This window comes from Somniosus microcephalus, unplaced genomic scaffold, assembly GCF_052327205.1.
Source record: "Somniosus microcephalus isolate GS21.2 unplaced genomic scaffold, FLI_Smic_1.0 unresolved_chr2, whole genome shotgun sequence".
Taxonomy (NCBI): Eukaryota; Metazoa; Chordata; class Chondrichthyes; order Squaliformes; family Somniosidae; genus Somniosus; species Somniosus microcephalus.
This window is the reverse complement of record NW_028225180.1, coordinates 9,746,589-9,766,650: the sequence shown is the minus strand read 5'-3', so window position 1 is coordinate 9,766,650 and position 20,062 is coordinate 9,746,589. Positions and strand designations below refer to the sequence as shown.

General features: G+C 50.9%; 1 protein-coding gene across 1 annotated transcript in view; it reads right to left on the bottom strand.

The window, feature by feature from the left end:
* The window catches only part of ftsj3 (FtsJ RNA 2'-O-methyltransferase 3), an 86,635-nt gene that overhangs the window by 12,493 nt on the left and 54,080 nt on the right, over positions 1-20,062 (bottom strand). Inside the window, exons 13-16 of the mRNA XM_085975827.1 lie at positions 13,183-13,385; positions 9,260-9,386; positions 8,256-8,349; positions 264-405 (exon numbers count right to left, since the gene is read on the bottom strand). Coding sequence (XP_085831953.1) covers positions 264-405; positions 8,256-8,349; positions 9,260-9,386; positions 13,183-13,385 — 566 coding nt within the window. The remainder of the gene's footprint in view (positions 1-263; positions 406-8,255; positions 8,350-9,259; positions 9,387-13,182; positions 13,386-20,062) is intronic.

Below are 20,062 nucleotides of genomic sequence, written 5' to 3'. Positions count from 1 at the left end.
ATCGAGCGCTCCCAGGGCAGGTACAGCACGGGTTAGATACAGTGTAGAGCTCCCTCTACATTACCCTGACAGTGTGTCCCCCACTTTATACCCAGTGTCAGCATCGAGCGCTCCCAGGGCAGGTACAGCACGGGTTAGATACAGTGTAGAGCTCCCTCTACATTACCCTGACAGTGTGTCCCCCACTTTATACCCAGTGTCAGCATCGAGCGCTCCCAGGACAGGTACAGCGCGGGTTAGATACAGTGTAGAGCACAGTGTACCTTTCATCACTAGAACTGTCCTCCTCCGAATCCTCTTCATCGTTTAGTACTGCAGCCGTCCCTTGCTTCCCTTTTCCCGGCTTATCCTCCCCTGCAGGGACAGTCACTTCCTCCCGTCTGTTCGTCCTCTCCTCCTCCTCATCTACAAATTGGTATCGGAGAGCATTGTGAGGTTACAGTTCAAGAATTGGGTTAACAAATGCCCCATCCGGTGTGTGGTACTGAGCCCCACACACACAGAGCAGGAAAGGCCCAGGCTCCATCCCCGGCCTGTGCGGAGTGAGCCTGATCTCACACCCGGTGTGGTACTGAGCCCCACACACTGAGCAGGAAAGGCCCAGGCTCCATCCCCGGCCTGTGCGGAGTGAGCCTGATCTCACACCCGGTGTGGTACTGAGCCCCACACACACACAGAGCAGGAAAGGCCCAGGCTCCATCCTCGGCCTGTGCTGAGTGAGCCTGATCTCACACCCGGTGAGGTACTGAGCCCCACACACAGAGCAGGAAAGAAAGAACATTTCTTACATTTATATATACAGTAGTTGTGGTAAACCACTGTTGTTGTTGTTATTACACACTGTTGTACCTATGCATGCCTCAACATGTCTCGGCTGGCTCCACCCACAGGCCCAGGTATAAAGGTGATTGACCTGCAGCCCCCTGCCTTCTTGGAACCCAGTCAACCACGAGAGGCATGCTCTGTTCTTTGCTAATAAAAGCCTTTAGTTACTCTCTTAACGCTCAGTCTTTTATGAGTAATTGATAGCGCATCAATTTTATTAGCAAAAACAAAATGTCGACATTTGCTGAACAGCAGGCTGCTGCACCAAACGCTGAACAGCAGACTGCTGCACCAAACGCTGAGCAACAGGAGCTGCTGCGAGCCCTCAGACCAACATGCCTGGACCTAGACCCCCAAGAGGCGGGTTCGGCTACCAAATTCGCGCATTGGCTGCGTTGCTTCGAGGCCTACCTGCAAGCCTCAACTGTGACCCTGGACGAAAACAAGTTGGAAATCCTGGCCTCAAATGTGAGCCACCAAGTTTATACAATAATCCAGGACGCGACGACCTACGCGGCGGCTATCGGTCTGCTAAAAGGGCAATACGCACGCCCGGTAAATATGGTCTATGCCCGGCACCTCTTAAGATCCCGCAGACAGCAGCCCGGGGAATCGGTGGAGGCCTTCCTACGGGCACTACGGATACTCGGCCGAGACTGCGACTGCAAAGAAGCATCAGCCGCAGCACACACGGAGGGGCTGATCCGAGATGCTTTCGTTGCGGGTCTAAGGTCCGGCTACTCCCGGCAGAGACTGTTGGAAAAGGGAGAAATGGACCTGAGAAAGGCAGTGTCCCTCGCGCTCTCGCTCGACGCGGCCCACAGGAATATGGACGCCTTCTCCCCTAACCGCTCCGCAACGTGGACACCACAACCTTGGGTCATGGGACCGCCTTCAACTGCTGCTGCGATGTCCAAGGCACAGAAATGTTATTTTTGTGGCCAGGCAAAACACCCCAGAGCACGCTGCCCGGCGAGAAACGCTACCTGCTCCGGCTGCGGGAAGAAAGGACACTATGTCAGCGCCTGCAAAGGTAAAACCGCTAACGCCAGCAGTGCCGCGTGCGAACCGTGGGGGCAGCCATCTTGTCCGCCATCTTGGGCTCCCCCAGCCGCGTGGGGATCGGGACTATGGGCGCCGCTATTTTGTCCGCCATCTCGGACGTCTCCAACTTCAACCACGGGGGACCCGGACTCAACCACCACCTCATCTGACGACCACATCGACTCGCTCGACCATACGCTGGCCTCCGTGACGCTGGACCAATCTCTCCCTCATCAACTGTCCAGGTCCATGATGGACATTAAGGTAAACGGCCACGCCACTACCTGCCTTTTTGACAGCGGGAGCACGGAAAGCTTTATCCACCCCGACACGGTGCGCAGTTACTCTCTCCCGGTCCTGCCGACGCGACATCGGATCTCTTTGGCTTCCAAAGCCCAGTCAGCGGACGTCGGTGGCTACTGTGTAGTGACCCTTTCAGTAAGGGGCACAGAATACAAAAATTTTAAACTCCTGGTCCTGCCCCATCTTTGCGCTGCCGTTCTACTGGGGTTGGATTTTCAGTGCAACCTTAAGAGTGTCACATTAGCATACGACGGACCCCTCCCCCCACTCACAGTCTGCAGCCAGCAGCTTTTAAATCGCCCGCCGCGCACCATTTGCAGCCTCTCCACCCTTAAAGTCCCCCCCCCCCTCCTTGTTCGCTAACCTCACCCGCGACTGTAAGCCCATCGCTACCAAAAGCAGGCGTTACAGTGCCGGGGATAGGAGCTTCATTAAATCCGAGGTAGCGAGACTCCTGAAGGAAGGGATTATTGAAAGTAGCACCAGCCCATGGCGAGCACAAGTGGTGGTAGTGAAGACTGGCGAAAAACAGCGCCTAGTTATTGACTACAGCCAGACGATCAATCGCTACACCCAGCTAGATGCATACCCACTCCCCCGCATATCTGACATGGTCAATCAGATAGCACAATACCGGGTGTTCTCGACGATTGATCTGAAGTCGGCATACCACCAGCTCCCCATCAGGGCTGAGGACCGCCAGTACACAGCTTTTGAAGCTGACAGTCGTCTCTACCACTTCCTCAGAGTTCCCTTCGGCGTCACCAACGGGGTTTCAGTCTTCCAACGGGAGATGGACTGGATGGTCGACCAGAACGCACTCCAGGCCACTTTCCCCGATCTAGACAACGTCACCATCTGCGGCCGCGACCAGCAGGACCATGATGTTAATCTAGAGAAATTCCTCCGTACGGCCCAGCGGCTGAACCTAACATACAACAAGGACAAATGTATGTTTCGTACCAAGCGCCTTGCCATTCTTGGCTGTGTAGTGGAGAACGGAGTCATCGGCCCTGACCCCGATAGAATGCGCCCCCTTATGGAGCTCCCCCTCCCCCACTGCCAGAAAGCACTGAAGAGATGCCTGGGGTTTTTCTCTTACTATGCTCAGTGGGTGCCGAACTATGCGGACAAAGCCAGACCCCTCATCAAGTCCAGGTCCTTCCCCCTGACAGCAGAGGCCTGTGCAGCCTTCTCTCTCATAAAAGGAGATATTGCGAAGGCCACAATGCACGCAGTGGATGAGTCCATCCCTTTCCAAGTGGAGAGCGACGCTTCCGACTTTGCCCTAGCTGCAACCCTTAACCAGGCGGGGAGACCCGTGGCCTTTTTCTCAAGGACCCTCCAGGGCCCCGAGATTCGACACTCCTCTGTCGAAAAGGAGGCCCAGGCCATTGTGGAAGCTGTGCGACATTGGAGGCATTACCTGGCCGGAAAACGATTTACCCTGCTCACTGACCAGCGTTCAGTAGCTTTTATGTTTAATAATAAGCAGAGGGGCAAAATCAAGAACGACAAGATCTTGAGGTGGAGAATCGAACTCTCCACCTACAATTACGATATCTTGTACCGGCCCGGGAAACTCAATGAGCCCCCAGATGCCCTATCACGTGGTACATGCGCCAACGCACAGGTCGATAGACTGAAGACCCTCCACAATGACCTCTGCCACCCGGGGGTCACCAGGTTTTTTCACTTCATCAAATCCCGTAACCTGCCCTACTCCATCGAGGAGGTCAGGACCATGACCAGGAACTGCCAAATCTGTGCCGAGTGCAAACCGCATTTTTATAGGCCAGACAGAGCAAGCCTGATCAAAGCCACGCGCCCCTTTGAACGGCTGAGCGTCGATTTTAAAGGGCCCCTCCCCTCCTCCGACCGCAATGTGTACTTCCTCAACATAATTGATGAGTACTCCCGTTTCCCGTTTGCCATCCCTTGCTCAGACATGACCAGTACCACGGTCATTAAATGTCTGAATGACCTCTTCGCCTTGTTCGGTTTCCCTAGCTATATTCATAGCGACAGGGGCTCATCCTTTATGAGCGACGAACTCCGGCAGTACCTGCTCTCGAGAGGTATCGCTACAAGCAGGACCACCAGCTACAACCCCCGGGGGAATGGCCAGGTGGAAAGGGGGAATGCGACGGTCTGGAAGGCAGTCCTTTTAAACTTGAAATCTAAGGGCCTCCCGACCTCTCGCTGGCAGGAAGTCCTCCCTGCGGTGCTCCATTCCATTCAGTCACTGCTCTGTACAGCCGCCAATGCTACCCCTCACGAGAGAATGTTCTCCTTCCCCAGGAAGTCCACATCGGGGACCTCGTTACCGACATGGCTGACTTCTCCAGGACCCGTCCTACTGCGGAAGCACGTGAGGTCCCATAAGACGGACCCCCTGGTCGAGAGGGTGAGCCTCCTCCATGCCAACCCTCAGTATGCTTACGTGGTGTACCCGGACGGGCGGGAGGACACAGTCTCCATACGAGACCTCGCACCTTCGGGTGCTCCCAAAACACCCCCCTCGCCATCCACCACTACCCACGCCTACCCCCAGTACGCTTACGTGGTGTACCCGGACGGGCGGGAGGACACAGTCTCCATACGAGACCTCGCACCTTCGGGTGCTCCCAAAACACCCCCCTCGCCATCCACCACTACCCACGCCTACCCCCAGTACGCTTACGTAGCGTACCCGGACGGGCGGGAGGACACAGCCCCCACACGAGATCTCGCACCTTTGGGTGCCCCTGAAACACTACCATTGCCATCCACCACTACCCACAACCCAACCCCGCTAGACGGCATGCCGCAGCCCCAGGACCCGTCATTGACCACCCAACCACTCAATGAGACGCCAGACTCAACGTTGGATGCTGCACCATCACCGCCGCCACCACGACGATCAGGACGGCATACAAGGCCACCTGATAGACTTACTTACACGAACCTTTAGTACACTTCACCCCGCCGGACTCAATTTTAAACAAGGGGTGAATGTGCTAAACCACTGTTGTTGTTGATACACACTGTTGTACCTATGCATGCCTCAACATGTCTCGGCTGGCTCCACCCACACAGGCCCAGGTATAAAGGTGATTGACCTGCAGCCCCCTGCCTTCTTGGAACCCAGTCAACCACGAGAGGCATGCTCTGTTCTTTGCTAATAAAAGCCTTTAGTTACTCTCTTAACTCTCAGTCTTTTATGAGTAATTGATAGCGCATCAGTAGTCATTTTCAGAACCTCAGGACATCACTGACTGTAAATCGCTTTGGGAAGTACTTTTGAAGGGCGGTCACTGTTGCTATGCAGTGCTGGGTTTGACCCTCAAATCCCAGAGGGTGAAAGGTCAGAGTACGACCCTCTCGAATCATAGAACGATACAGCACAGAAAGAGGCCATTTGGCCCATCGTTATTGTGCCGGCTGTTCGGTAGAGCTCTCCAATTTCCCCCATCGCCCTGCAAATTCTTCCCCTTTAAGAGATTGTACGGTCATAGCGAGAGGGTTCGAGTACAGGAACAAGGATGTCTTGCTGCAGTTGTACAGGGCCTTGGTGAGACGACATCTTGAGTATTGTGTGCAGTTTTGGTCGCCTTATCTGAGGAAGGATGTTCTTGCCATGGAGGGAGTGCAGCGAAGATTCACCAGGCTGATACCTGGGATGGCAGGAATGACGTATGAGGAGAGATTGGGTCGATTGGGCTCATATTCGCTGGAATTTAGAAGAATGAGAGGGGATCTCATTGAAACTTATAAAATTCTAACAGGACTAGACAGACTAGATGCAGGAAATATGTTTCCGATGGCGGGGGAGTCCAGAACCAGGGGTCACAGTCTAAGGATAAGGGGTAAGCCATTTAGGACTGAGATGAGGAGGAATTTCTTCACCTAGAGAGTGGTGAACCTGTGGAATTCGCTACCACAGAAGGCAGTGGAGGCCAATTCATTAAATATACTCAAGAAGGAGTTGGATATATTTCTTAAGGCTAAAGGGATCAAGGGATATGGGGAGAAGGCAGGGACAGGGTACTGAATTTGGATGATCAGCCATGATCTCATTGAATGGCGGAGCAGGCTCGAGGGGCCGAATGGCCTACTCCTGCTCCTATCTTCTATGTTTCCTCATCTCCCCTCTGGTTCTTTTGCCAATTATCTTAAATCTGTCTCCTCTGGTTTCCTGACCCTCCTGCCACTGAAAACAGTTTCTCCTTATCTACTCTATCGAAACACTTCATGATTTTGAACACCTCTATCAAATCTCCACCTATCGACGTCTCTCGCCTCCACACACAGATTAAACTCATGATCTCGAATAAGCCCCACCCTTTCTTTAGTTACCCTCTTACTCTTAATATATTTATAAAACATCTTTGGGTTTTCCTTGCCAAGAATTTTTCATGCTCTCTCTTTGCTTTCCTATTATCCTTTTTAATTGCACCCCTGCACTTTCTGTACTCTCTAAAGATTCTGGAGTATTTAGCCCTCGGTATCTGTCATACACCTCCCTTTTTTCTTTATCCTACCCTGTATGTCTCTAGACATCCAGGGGGCTCCAGATTTGTTAGTCCCACCTTTTTTCTTTAAGGGCACATGTTTGGTCTGAACCCTCCGGATCTCCTCCTTGAATGCCCCCCACTGCTCTGACACTGATTTACCATCAAGTAGCTGTTTCCAGTCCCCTCTGAGCTTAGCAACATTTGCTTTTTCCCCCAATTTAGAATTTTTATTCCTGGTCTATCCTTGTCTTTTTCCATAACTACCTTAAATCTAACAGAATTATGGTCACTAGCACCAAAATGCTCCCCCACTGATACGCCTTCTATCTGCCCAGCTTCATTCCCTAAAACTAAGTCCAGAACCGCCCCCTCCCTTGTTGGGCTTGCTACATACTGGCTAAAAAAGTTCTCCTGGATGCATTTTAGGAATTCCACACCTTCTATACCCTTCATACTAATTTTATCCCAGTTAACATTGGGGTAGTTGAAATCCCCTACTATTACTGCCCCATAGTTTTTGCACTTCTCAGAAATTTGTCTACATATTTGTTCTTCTATCTCCCTCTCACTGTTTGCGGGTCTGTAGTGCACTCCCAGCAGTGTGATCGCCCCTTTTTTGTTTTTCAATTCGACCCATATGGCCTCGTTTGATGATCCCTCCAACATATCATCCCTCCTCACAGCTGTAATAGTTTCTTTAATCAATACCGCAACCCCCCCATCCTTTTTACCTCCCTCGCTATCCTGTCTGAAAATCCTGTAACCAGGAATGTTGAGCTGCCATACCTGCCCCTCTTTCAGCCACGTCTCTGTAATAGCTATAATATCATAGTCCCAAGTATCTACCTGTGCCCTCAGCTCACCTGTCTTGTTCGCTATACTCCTTGCATTGAAGTAAATACCACTTAGTACAGGCAAACACCCTTGTTGACTACTATCCAGCCCTTGAATCCTCTGTCCTTCCAATTTACTTTCTACGTTTTTGTTTTCCAATTCCAGGTTTTCTTCCCTCCCTACTGACTCTATACTTAGGTTCCCATCTCTCCACATTACTGAGGTCCCTCATCCCAGGTACCATCCTGGTCAATCTCCCCTTAACCTTCTCTGCTCTAAGGATAACAATCCCAGCTTCTCCAGTCTCTCCACGTAACTGAAGTCCCTCATCCCTGGTACCATCCTGGTCAATCTCCCCTTAACCTTCTCTGCTCTAAGGAGAACAATCCCAGCTTCTCCAATCTCTCCACGTAATTGAAGTCCCTCATCCCTGGTACCATTCTGGTCAATCTCCTCTGCACCCTCTCTAATGTCTTGACATCCTTCCTAAAGTGTGGTGCCCAGAATTGGACACAATACTCCAGCTGGGGCCTAACCAGAGTTTTATAAAGGGTTTAGCAACCAGCGAGAGAGAGAGAGAGGAGACCCTTCACCCTGGGCTTGAACCAAGGCCCCAGAGGGTGAAAGGTCAGAGTCTGACCCCACCCCCCCCCCCCACCCGTCAGAGAGAGGCGACCCTTCACCCAGTGACTCGAAGTCAGAGGGTGAAGCCCGTGAAGAAGTGGAACATGCCAGCCTGCAGTCGAGGGTTACCTGCAACGATCCCGCCTTGCTGCGTGTAAAGCTTCTTTGTCTGTTTAATCTCCAGAGCCTCGTCGCCATCCACATCGATGCCGGCAAAGATGTCCTGCAACAGGAGACAACAGTTACCGTACTGCAAGGGTCCAACACGATGGAGGTCAGTCGCACAGGAGCGGACGCTGAGACAGACAGCACAAACGCAGAGACACACACACACAGACACAGAGACACATGCACAAACACAAAGGCGACACACAGACACACGAGCAGACAGATACACAAACACACAGACACATGCACAGACAAACACAAAGGCACACAGACACGCGCAGACAGATACACACACACACAGACAAAACAGGCACAGACAGGTAGAGGGATCGATTAACTACAGTATAGAAAGACAACGGTTAATAAAGCCTGTTCTTCAAAGAGGTTACCAACAGTTACGACAGGAAGTCTTGTTTGAGGGCAAGTAGCTGTGGAGTAAACAACGGCAACTGTTTACATGAATGGAACCCGTCTTGGAAGGATTCGGGAACAGATACGTCAGGAAGTCTTATCTACGACCTGTACCTTTGATGTAGGCAAAAATATAGATATAAAAATGTATAAAAGGAACCTGGTATTCAACAGGGGGGCTCGAAAGATGCAGAAACCGAAAAGCTGTTCTCTCTGTAGACAGTCAGGCCGGTTGGCTGTGCTGTACATCAATGAAGTCTGCTCTGCATACTCCACCATCGGGTGTCTTGGAAAGAGCCCGCGCAGACGCGACGGGCCGAACGGCCTCCTTCTGCGCTGTGTGACTCTGTGATTCTGGACGTGTCTCGCGCTTGCTCGAAGCGCGCTGTTGTGAACCAGAGGAGGCTGAATGCGAACAACAGAGCGCAAAGGGCAAGTCTCCCGTTTCATGGCGTTACCGTTGTGTGTTTTAAAGGGGGGCGAGGGCGGGCAGGCAGGCAGGCAGAAAGGGGCCCTGGGATGCGATTCTCAATCGGTGTTTGCGACTGGCTTACCTTTCCGAACCACATGTTGGTCTGTCGCTCCTGACGCACGTCCTTCTCCTCCAGCTCCACCAGTAGCGGATTGTCCTCCTCCTCTTCCGGCCCCTTCCCGTGCCCCTCTTCCTCGGGTGCCTTGGACCTGCAAGAGGCGGCGGTATTGGTCAGCGAGGCGGTCTGGCCACTCACTCGGCCAGAAGCCCCCCCTGGACACCCGCCCCGGGTTGTCACAGAGACGGTCAAGCCAGGAACAGGAGGCGGCCTTTCAGTCCCCTCGAGACCGTTACCATAGGAACAGGGGCAGGCCCACTCAGCCCCCTCAAGCCTGTACCTCCAGATCCCTCTTCTCCTCTAACTCATTCAGAGGCTTATTTTCCCAGCAGTATGATGCAGTACACTTCCTACCAAAATGTACTACCTCATACTTATTTATAGCTCCATCCTTAAGGGTAAAAATTGAGCCGCGCCCCCTTTGGGGCGCTACTTTTAGCATCCTGGAAAAATTAGCACCCCCGTGGCCGAAGTTGAGTGGTAGCGCCCCAACAGGGAAGCGTCCCTCCTCCTTTGGCGGAAGTCACACCCCCATCCACATCCATGGGGCTGTGGTGGAAAGGGTGGACAGCTTTAAGTTCCTCGGAGTCCACATCACGGAAGACCTCTCCTGGTCCCTCAATACCTCCTCTCTGGTGAAGAAGGCCCAGCAGCGCCTATATTTCCTAAGGAGGCTGAAGGGATGTAACCTGTCACCCCTGATCCTCTCTAACTTTTACCGCTGCACAATAGAGAGCATCCTGACGAACTGTATCACAGTATGGTATGGCAGCTGTAGCTACTATGACCGGAAAGCCCTGCAGCGGGTAGTCAAAACTGCCCAACGCATTACCGGCACCCGGCTACCGACCATAGAGCACATATACCAGAAACGCTGTTTACGGAGGTCACGAACCATCATCAAAGACCCTACCCACCCCAGCCACAGTCTGTTCGCCCTCCTGCCATCTGGGAGACGCTACAGATGCATTCGCACCCGAACGACCAGATTCAGGAACAGCTTCTTTCCCAGGGCTGTCATCCTACTGAACTCCACAAATAAACTCTAAAGCCTGCACATCTGCCAATGCACTTTATTATGTTTATGTTAATATATTACAAGCCAAATGAATGTTGAATGTTTAAATGTCTTAATCTAAATGTACACTCTCGGGAGCCGCAAGCCTACATTTCGTTGTACTGCACTTGTGCACTAACAATGACAATAAAATTGATTATGATTATGATTAGGATTCTTGGGGCGCTGTGAGGGAATATCGCGGCACGTCGCCCCGCGGTATTGCAGGCCTTCCTCCCCTTCTTAGAGGGGAGGGGCATTGCGCAGCGCGACCCGGGGCCCAGCTGGGCCACCGGGATCGGAGTGCCGGCTAAAGAGACCAGCACTCGAGAGAAGTACCGGGCTCATGGAGCGCAACTGGCACTCCGCGGGGATGGCGGGTCAGGAGGCCGGGGACGGCAGCGGAGGCAGGTGCTGGCAGGCAGCCAGCAACAAAAATGGCCGCCCGGCACTTCGCTTTTAAATAGCGCCGCCCCGGCCGCAGGTAGGCCCCCCCACCCTCCCCTTAGCGTCCAGTGGTAAGTCAGGGTGCGCTAACAAAGATCGCAGCCAGGGCGCTAACGAGGCGCAAAGCAACCGAATTTTTCCTCCTTATTTTCCCAGCAGTATGATGCAGTATTCTTCCTACTAAAATGTACAACCTCACACTTATCTATATTCCCATCCTTATCTTCAAATCCCTCCAAGGCCTCGCACCCCCCTATCTCTGTAACCTCCTCCAGCCCTACAACCCTCCCTATCTCTGTAACCTCCTCCAGCCCGACAACCCTCCCTATCTCTGTAACCTCCTCCAGCCCCTACAACCCTCCCTATCTATGTAACTTCCTCCGGCCCCTACAACCCTTCCTATCTCTGTAACCTCCTCCAGCCCTACAACCCTCCCTATCACTGTAACATCCTCCAGCCCCTACAACCCTCCCTATCTCTGTAACCTCCTCCAGCCCTACAACCCTCCCTATCTCTGTAACCTCCTCCAGCCCTACAACCCTCCCTATCTCTGTAACCTCCTCCAGCCCCTACAACCCTCCCTATCTCTGTAACCTCCTCCAGCCCCTACAACCCTCCCTATCTCTGTAACCTCCTCCAGCCCTACAACCCTCCCTATCTCTGTAACCTCCTCCAGCCCCTACAACCCTCCCTATCTCTCTAACCTCCTCCAGCCCCTACAACCCTCCCTATCTCTGTAACCTCCTCCAGCCCCTACAACCCTCCCTATCTCTGTAACCTCCTCCAGCCCTACAACCCTCCCTATCTCTGTAACCTCCTCCAGCCCTACAACCCTCCCTATCTCTGTAACCTCCTCCAGCCCCTACAACCCTCCCTATCTCTGTAACCTCCCCCAGCCCCTACAACCCTCCCTATCACTGTAACCTCCTCCAGCCCCTACAACCCTCCCTATCGCTGTAACCTCCTCCAGCCCCTACAACCCTCCGACACCTCTGCACTCCCCCAATTCTGGCCTCTTGCGTACCCCCGATTTCAATCTCTCCACCGTTGGCGGCCGTGCCTTTAGCTGCCGGGGACCCAATCGCTGGAATTCCCTCCCTACCTCCTCCTTTAAGACACTCCTTAAAACCTGCCTCTTTGACCAAGCATTCGGTCACCTGTCCGAATATCTCATGCGGCTCGGTGTCAGTTTATTTAATAATGGCTCCTGTGAAGTGCCTCGGGAGTCGAGGCGTTTTGCTACGTCAGCGGTTGCTGTTGCATATTGAAGTTCATTTGCCAAAATGGTGGCGACGAAAGGATCTTAATTTAAAATAAGCAAACAGGATCAAAATGCGGACACCCTGATTTTCCTGGGAGCCATTAGGGGAGGGAGAAGCCTGCAGCACGTCAGTGAGAAACGGACCCGGAGCGGTCGAGAAGTGAGGAGGAGGGAGACCAAACCCATCGGGCTGGAAGAGGAAGAGTAACATTGGGACGAGGTTTAGGCCAAGATAGTGGAAGCCTTTTAATGGAACAGGAGAAGGGTAAGGACACACAGTTTACTGATAAAATGGGAGTTAAGTTATGAGAGAGATGATATTCGATGGGAAGACTTTAGGTACTAGAGGGATGGGACTCTGATGGGAGAGCTAGGGTACAAGAGGGAACTGTCACCAGACAGTGCGGCGCTCCCTCAGTACTGCCCCTCCGACAGTGCAGAGCTCCCTCAGTACTGCCCCTCCGACAGTGCAGTGCTCCCTCAGTACTGCCCCTCCGACAGTGCAGTGCTCCCTCAGTACTGTCCCTCCGACAGTGCAGTGCTCCCTCAGTACTGCCCATCCGACAGTGCAGCACTCCCTCAGTACTGTCCCTCCGACAGTGCAGCGCTCCCTCAGTACCGCCCCTCCGACAGTGCAGCACTCCCTCAGTACTGCCCCTCCGACAGTGCAGCGCTCCCTTAGTACTGCCCATCCGACAGTGCAGCACTCCCTCAGTACTGTCCCTCCGACAGTGCAGTGCTCCCTCAGTACTGCCCCTCCGACAGTGCAGCGCTCCCTCAGTACTGCCCCTCCCAGTGCAGCGCTCCCTCAGTACTGCCCCTCCGACAGTGCAGCACTCCCTCAGTACTGCCCCTCCAACAATGCAGCACTCCCTCAGTACTGCCCCTCCGACAGTGCGGCGCTCCCTCAGTACTGCCCCTCCGACAGTGCGGCGCTCCCTCAATACTGCCCCTCCGACAGTGCAGCGCTCCCTCAGTACTGCCCCTCCGACAGTGCAGCACTCCCTCAGTACTGCCCCTCCGACAGTGCAACGCTCCCTCAGTACTGCCCCTCTGACAGTGCGGAGCTCCCTCAGTACTGACCACCGCTGAAACTGCTCGGAATGGGGGTGGGGGCCTCACCTTTTGTGTCGTAGTTTCTTCTTCCTCTCCATCTGCCGCTCGCGCTCCTTGACGTCCTCGAGGTCGGAGGAGTCCAGGTCACTGGCCAGCGAGACGTCGTCACCGCTCTCCTGGTCAGGGAGGTAGATGCCGTCCTGGTTGAGGGCCCCATCTTCCAGCACCTGGTCCGCCACCCTCATGTCGCCCTGCTCGAGCTCCTTCATCTGTGGATGGAAGGAACACAAGAAAGATCAGAAATAGGAGCAGGAGTAGGCCATATCGCCACTAACCCTCTCTCCTGTCCTGGTTATATTCTCAGCCCTCGCTCTCTATCTCTCCCTGTGTCTGTCTCCCCGTCTCTCCCTCCCCCTGTCTCCTGGTTATATTCTCCTCCCCCTCTCTCCTGTATCCCACTCTCCTGGTTATATTCTCTCTCTCCTTCTCCTTGTCCATCTCCCTCTCCCTCTCCTCCACTCGAACATAAGAAATAGGAGCAGGAGTCGGCCATTCGAGCCTGCTCCGCCATTCAATGAGATCCTGGCTTATCTTCTGCCTCAACTCCATTCACCGGCACTATCGCCATATCCCTTGATGCCTTTACTAGTCAGAAATCTATCGACTTCTGTTTTGAATATACCCAATGACTGAGCCTCCACAGCCCTCTGGGGTAGAGAATTCCAAAGATTTACCACCCTCTGTGTGAAGAAATTTCTTCTCAGCTCGGTCCTGAATGGCCGACCCTTTATCCTGAGGCTGTGGCCCCTGGTTCTAGACTCCCCAGCCAAGGGAAACATTCTCCCAGCATTCACCCTATCAAGCCCTGTAATAATTTTGTATGCTTCAATGAGATCCCCTCTCATTCTTCTGAATTCAAGAGAATACAGGCCTAGTTTACTCGATCTCTTCTCTTACGACAGTCCCGCCATCCTAGGAATCAATCTCGTGAACCTTCGTTGCACTCCCTCTATGGCAAGTATATCTTTCCTTAGGTAAGGAGACCAAAATTGTACACAGTACTCCAGGTGTGGTCTCACCAAGGCCCTATATAATTGGAGTAAGACTTCTTTACTCCTGCACTCAAATCCTCTTGTAATGAAGGTCAGCATACCATGTGCCTTCCTAACTGCTTGCTGCACCTGCATGTCAGCTTTCACAAGAGGTTGGTGAACAAAATTAGGGCGCATGGAATTGGGGGTAATATACTAGCATGGATTGAGAATTGGTTAACAGACAGAAAACAAAGAGGATAAATGGGTCTTTTTCAGGTTGGGAGGCTGTCACTAGTCGGGTACCGCAAGGATCGGTGCTTGGGCCCCAGCTATTCACAATCTATATCAATGATTTGGATGAGGGGACTAAATGAAACATTTCCAAATTTGCTGATGATACAAAGCTAGGTGGCAGTGTCAGTTGTGAAGAGGATGTGAAGAGGCTTCAAGGGGATCTCGACAGGCTCAGTGAGTGGGCGAGAACATGGAGATGGAATATAATAATGTGGCTAAATGTGAAGTTATCCACTTTGGTAGAAAAAACAGAAAGGCAGAGTATTTCCTAAATGTGAAAGATTGGGGAATGCAGATGCTCAAAGGGACCTGGGTGTCCTTGTACATGAGTCACTGAAAGTGAATGTGCAAATGAACAGAAACTGTTTCCAATGGCTGTAGGGTCGATAAACAGAGGGCACAGCTTTAAGGCTCAAGTATCAGAGGCAACATGAGGCAAAACTACTTTATGCAACGAGTGGTTAGGATTTGGAACGCTCTGCCTGATCGGGCGGTGGAAGCAGATTCAATAGTGGCCTTCGAAAGAGGAATTGGATAAATACTTGAAGGAGAAAAAGTTGCAGGGATATGGGGAAGGAGCAGGGGAGTGGGGCTGACTGGATTGAAACCATGAAAAATAGGAGCAGGAGTAGGCCATTCGGCCCTTCGAGCCTGCTGCGCCATTCAATATGATCATGTGACTGTGACCCCTCGTCCTAGGATCCCCCAGCCAGGGGAAACAGTCTGTCTAGCCCTATCAGAATTTTATACGTTTCAATGAGATCCCCTCTCATTCTTCTAAAATCTAGTGAATACAGGCCTATTCGACCCAATCTCTCCTCATACGACAGTCCTGCCATCCCAGGAATCAGTCTGGTGAACCTTTGCTGCACTCCCTCTATGGCGAGTATATCCTTTCTTAGACAAGGAGACCAAAACTGCACACAGTGCTCCAGGTGTGGTCTCACCAAGGCCCTGTATAACTGTAGTAAGACATCCTTGCTCCTGTACTCAAATCCTCTTGCAATGAAGGCCAACATACCATTTGCCTTCCTAACTGCTTGCTGCACCTGCATGTCTGCTTTCAGTGACTGGTGTACAAGGACACCCAGGTCCCTTTGTACATCAACATTTCCCAATAGGGTTGCTCTTCGAAAGAGCCGGCGCAGACTTGATGGGCCGAATGGCCTCCTTCTGTGCTGTGCTGTTCCATGATAAGGAGATATTAGGACAGGGGACCCAAAATCTTGGTCAAAGAGGTAGGTTTTAAGGAGCATTAGAGGGGGCAAGGGAGACAGTGAGAGAGAGAGACAGTGAGAGAGAGAGACAGAGAGAGAGAGAGAGAGAGAGAGACAGTGAGAGAGAGAGAGACAGTGAGAGAGAGAGAGACAGTGAGAGAGAGAGAGAGAGAGAGAGAGACAGTGAGAGAGAGAGAGACAGTGAGAGAGAGAGAGACAGTGAGAGAGAGAGACAGTGAGAGAGAGACAGTGAGAGAGAGAGAGACAGTGAGAGAGAGAGACAGTGAGAGAGAGAGAGAGAGAGAGACAGTGAGAGAGAGAGACAGTGAGAGGGAGAGACAGTGAGAGGGAGAGAGAGACAGTGAGAGAGAGAGAGACAGTGAGAGAGAGAGAGACAGTGAGAGAGAGAGAGAGAGAGACAGTGAGAGAGAGAGAGAGAGAGAGAGAGCGAGAGTGTCAGAGAGGGAGCGAGAGGGAGCGAGAGGGAGCCAGAGAGAGAGAGGCAGAGAGAGGGAGGCAGAGAGAGGGAGGCAGAGAGAGGGAGGCAGAGAGAGGGAGGCAGAGAGAGGGAGGCAGAGAGAGGGAGGCAGAGAGAGGGAGGCAGAGAGAGGGAGGCAGAGAGAGGGAGGCAGAGAGAGGGAGGCAGAGAGAGGGAGGCAGAGAGAGGGAGGCAGAGAGAGGGAGGCAGAGAGAGGGAGGCAGAGAGAGGGAGGCAGAGAGAGGGAGGCAGAGAGAGGGAGGCAGAGAGAGGGAGGCAGAGAGAGGGAGGCAGAGAGAGGGAGGCAGAGAGAGAGATCGAGACAGACAGAGACAGAGAGAGAGAGACCGAGAGAGAGAGAGAGACAGAGAGAGAGAGAGAGAGATGGCGGAAAAGGCCAGCAGGGAATTCCCCGAGGCGCGGATCGTGATCTCCACACTACTGCCCAGAAAGGACACTCCAGCCTATGTAATCCACAACACCAACAGGGAGATCGACACGAGATGTACTGCCCTCCCCAACGTCTACCTGGCCCATCACCCAAACATCAACACAAGGGACCTCTATGATGAAATACATCTACTCAAACAGCGGATGTGGATCTTCGCAAAAAACCTCAAACACTGCCAAAAGACGCACCCCTCCCACCCCCTCTACCATTGGGAGCCATAACCCAAACAGGACCACCACTGTCCCCCACCCCCCTATACAAAACCAACAACAGAACCGTGCTTTTGTACCTGACCCCAGACCCCCCTCTAGACCACAGACTGTAGACGAAGAACTGAGAAAGATCAGGACGATGTTAAGCACCCTGATTGGAAAGCCGGAGAGGAATGCACCAAATTATTAATATTGTTATTTTATCATTGCTATTACTATTATTAGATAGCAGTATGTGCATGCCTCATGAAATTTATACTAAATCGTCATTTAGCATTATAGAAACTAGTGTTTTCACACTCGTCCCACAAAATAGGTCCATTTTATTTCGTTTTTGAACTATATAAATGCGTTCTTTCCACATAAGCTGCTGGAATATCCAGGGTCTCCGCTCCTCAACTTTTGGGATGAAGAGTACAGACCCTGAATTCCTAAAAGCTATAAAAGACATTGATATAATTGTGTTAACAGAAACATGGTGCCAAAAGGACGTGCCCACCCACTGTCCTCCAATGTACCATGAAATCATTGTGCCCTCAGTAAAGAACACTAAAACACGCAAGGGCAGAACCTCCGGGGGAATCTTGGTGTGGTATAAAGGAGAACTGGACAAACACATCTCACCGATAAAACAGGGAAAATCACATGTATGGCTAAAATTAGATAAAAATATAGGAATAACAAAAAAAGATGTCTACTTATGTGTGATCTACATACCTCCAATAGAATCGCCATATTTTGAAGAGGAGTTATTTGATACTCTCCACATGGAAATCAGCCATTTCCAGGCCAAAGGAAAGGTGCAACTATGTGGGGACCTAAATGCAAGGACCGGATGTGAACCCGACTTCATAGACCCACAGGGCAACAACCATGTGTTTGGCCAGACCCCTTTATATGTCACACCAGCCATCGCAAATCGGAACAACCTTGACTGTGAAATAAATAAAAGCGGTAGGGAGGTAGTGCAACTCTGCCGAGCCTTAGGCCTGTACATAGTTAACGGTAGGTTCAGAGGGGACTCCTTAGGGAGACTCACATATTCCTCAACTCTTGGGTCGAGTGTGGTGGATTATACAATCACTGACCTGGACCCCTGCGATATCAACGCATTCACTGTCAGGCAGCAATCCCCCCTCTCAGACCATAACCAAATAAATGTGTACCTTAAACTTTCTGCCCAAACTACAGACACAAAAAAGGAACCCAGTAAGCTCCATAAAATAAACCAGACATACAGATGGGCCCCAGACAGTGGAGATAAATTCATCACAGCACTAAATTCACCTGATCTCACAAGTAAAATATCAAAATTTAAAGAAAATCTATATGAGATCACCAGAGATGGTGTAAACATGGCCATAGATGATATAAATATGATCTTCCATGAGGCAGCTGTAAAAGCCGACCTTGTGAAACAGAAGAGGAAACGTTACAAAAGACAAAATAAAAATGAGAAATGGTTTGACCACGAATGCAAAAATGCCAGAAAAGACCTGAGAAAAATATCAAACCAAAAGCATCGCCAACCAAACAATCCAGACCTACGTATTAGATACAATGAGACCCTCAAAAGATATAAACACACCATTAGGAACAAAACACAAAATTATACCCACAAAATACTCGAAGAAATTGAAAACTCCATTAATCCAAATCAATTCTGGGATATGTGGAATAACCTGAGTACAACACAATTGCAAGCATTACCAATCCAAGATGGCGACATCTGGAGAACACATTTTGAAAACCTGTACAAAGACATCCCAATAAACGAAACAAACCCAAGTCAACATCATGTCACAGAAAAACTCCACACGTTAGAAGCAACAATTAAAGACAACCAAAACCCTCTAGACTCCCCAATCGCATGGAAATAACTAGCCACAAAAACAAAATCTCTCCACCTAAAGAAAGCCTGTGGTCCAGACAACATCAAAAATGAAATGCTCAAGTTCAGCAATATGGAGATGCAGGGTGCTGTACTCAAGTTATTCAACATCATATTACGTTCAGGCTGTTTTCCCGATATCTGGTGCCAAGGACTCATCTCTCCCATATATAAAAGTGGAAACAAATCAGACCCAAATAACTACCGCGGCATCTGTGTCAACAGTTGTCTAGGGAAGTTATTCTGCAGTATTCTAAATAGTAGATTACTGGATTTTCTTAACAAACATAATATCCTTAGAAAAAATCAAATAGGCTTTCTTCCAAAACACCGCACCACCGACCATATCTATACCCTTCACACTCTCATTGAAAAACATATACACCAAACAAAAAATGGGAAAATATTCGCTTGTTTCATTGACTTCAAGAAAGCCTTTGACTCTATCTGGCACGAAGGGCTCTATTATAAACTTCTTCAGTGTGGAATAGGGGGCAAAGTCTATGACCTTATTAAATCGATGTATCTGAAAAATAAATGCGGTGTCAAAATTGGAGACAAACGCACCGGTTTCTTCACCCAGAGAAGAGGCATCCGGCAGGGCTGCAATTTGAGCCCGACCCTGTTCAACATATACATAAATGAATTAGCAGACATGCTGGAGCAAAGCGAGTCACCGGGTCTCTGTCTCCTGGATGGAGAAGTGAAATCCCTGTTCTATGCGGACGACCTGGTTCTGCTGCTCCCACAGAACAGGGATTACAGCAACTAGACCTACTCGACAAATACTGCCAAAATTGGGCCCTAACAGTAAATCTAAAGAAAACCAACATCATGATTTTTCAAAAAAGGCCCAGGGGTCAGGAAAACAAATACCAGTTTACTCTCAGTGATACCATCATAGGACACACTATGAGCTACACTTACCTTGGTCTAACCATTACAGCATCAGGGAGCTTCAGCATAGCAGTGAATGCACTAAAAGAAAAAGCCCGAAGAGCCCTATATGCAATAAAAAGAAAATTCTACAACATCCAAATCCCAATCAAAATCTGGCTCAAAATATTTGACAGCATAATCCTGCCCATTGCGCTGTACGGTAGTGAAGTATGGGGCCCGCTCAATCACCATAGCTACACTAAATGGGAAAAACACACAATAGGAGCCCTACATGCAGAATTTTGTCGAAGCATTCTTCGCACCCAAAGGAAAACACCAACAAATGCATGCAGAGCCGAACTAGGCAGATACCCACTGATAATAAACATCCACAAACGAGCACTAAACTTCCTAAATCACCTCAAATCTAGTTCCCCAGACACCCTTCATTTTAAAGCCTTCCAGACCCAAGAGCTAAACCCAGAAAAGA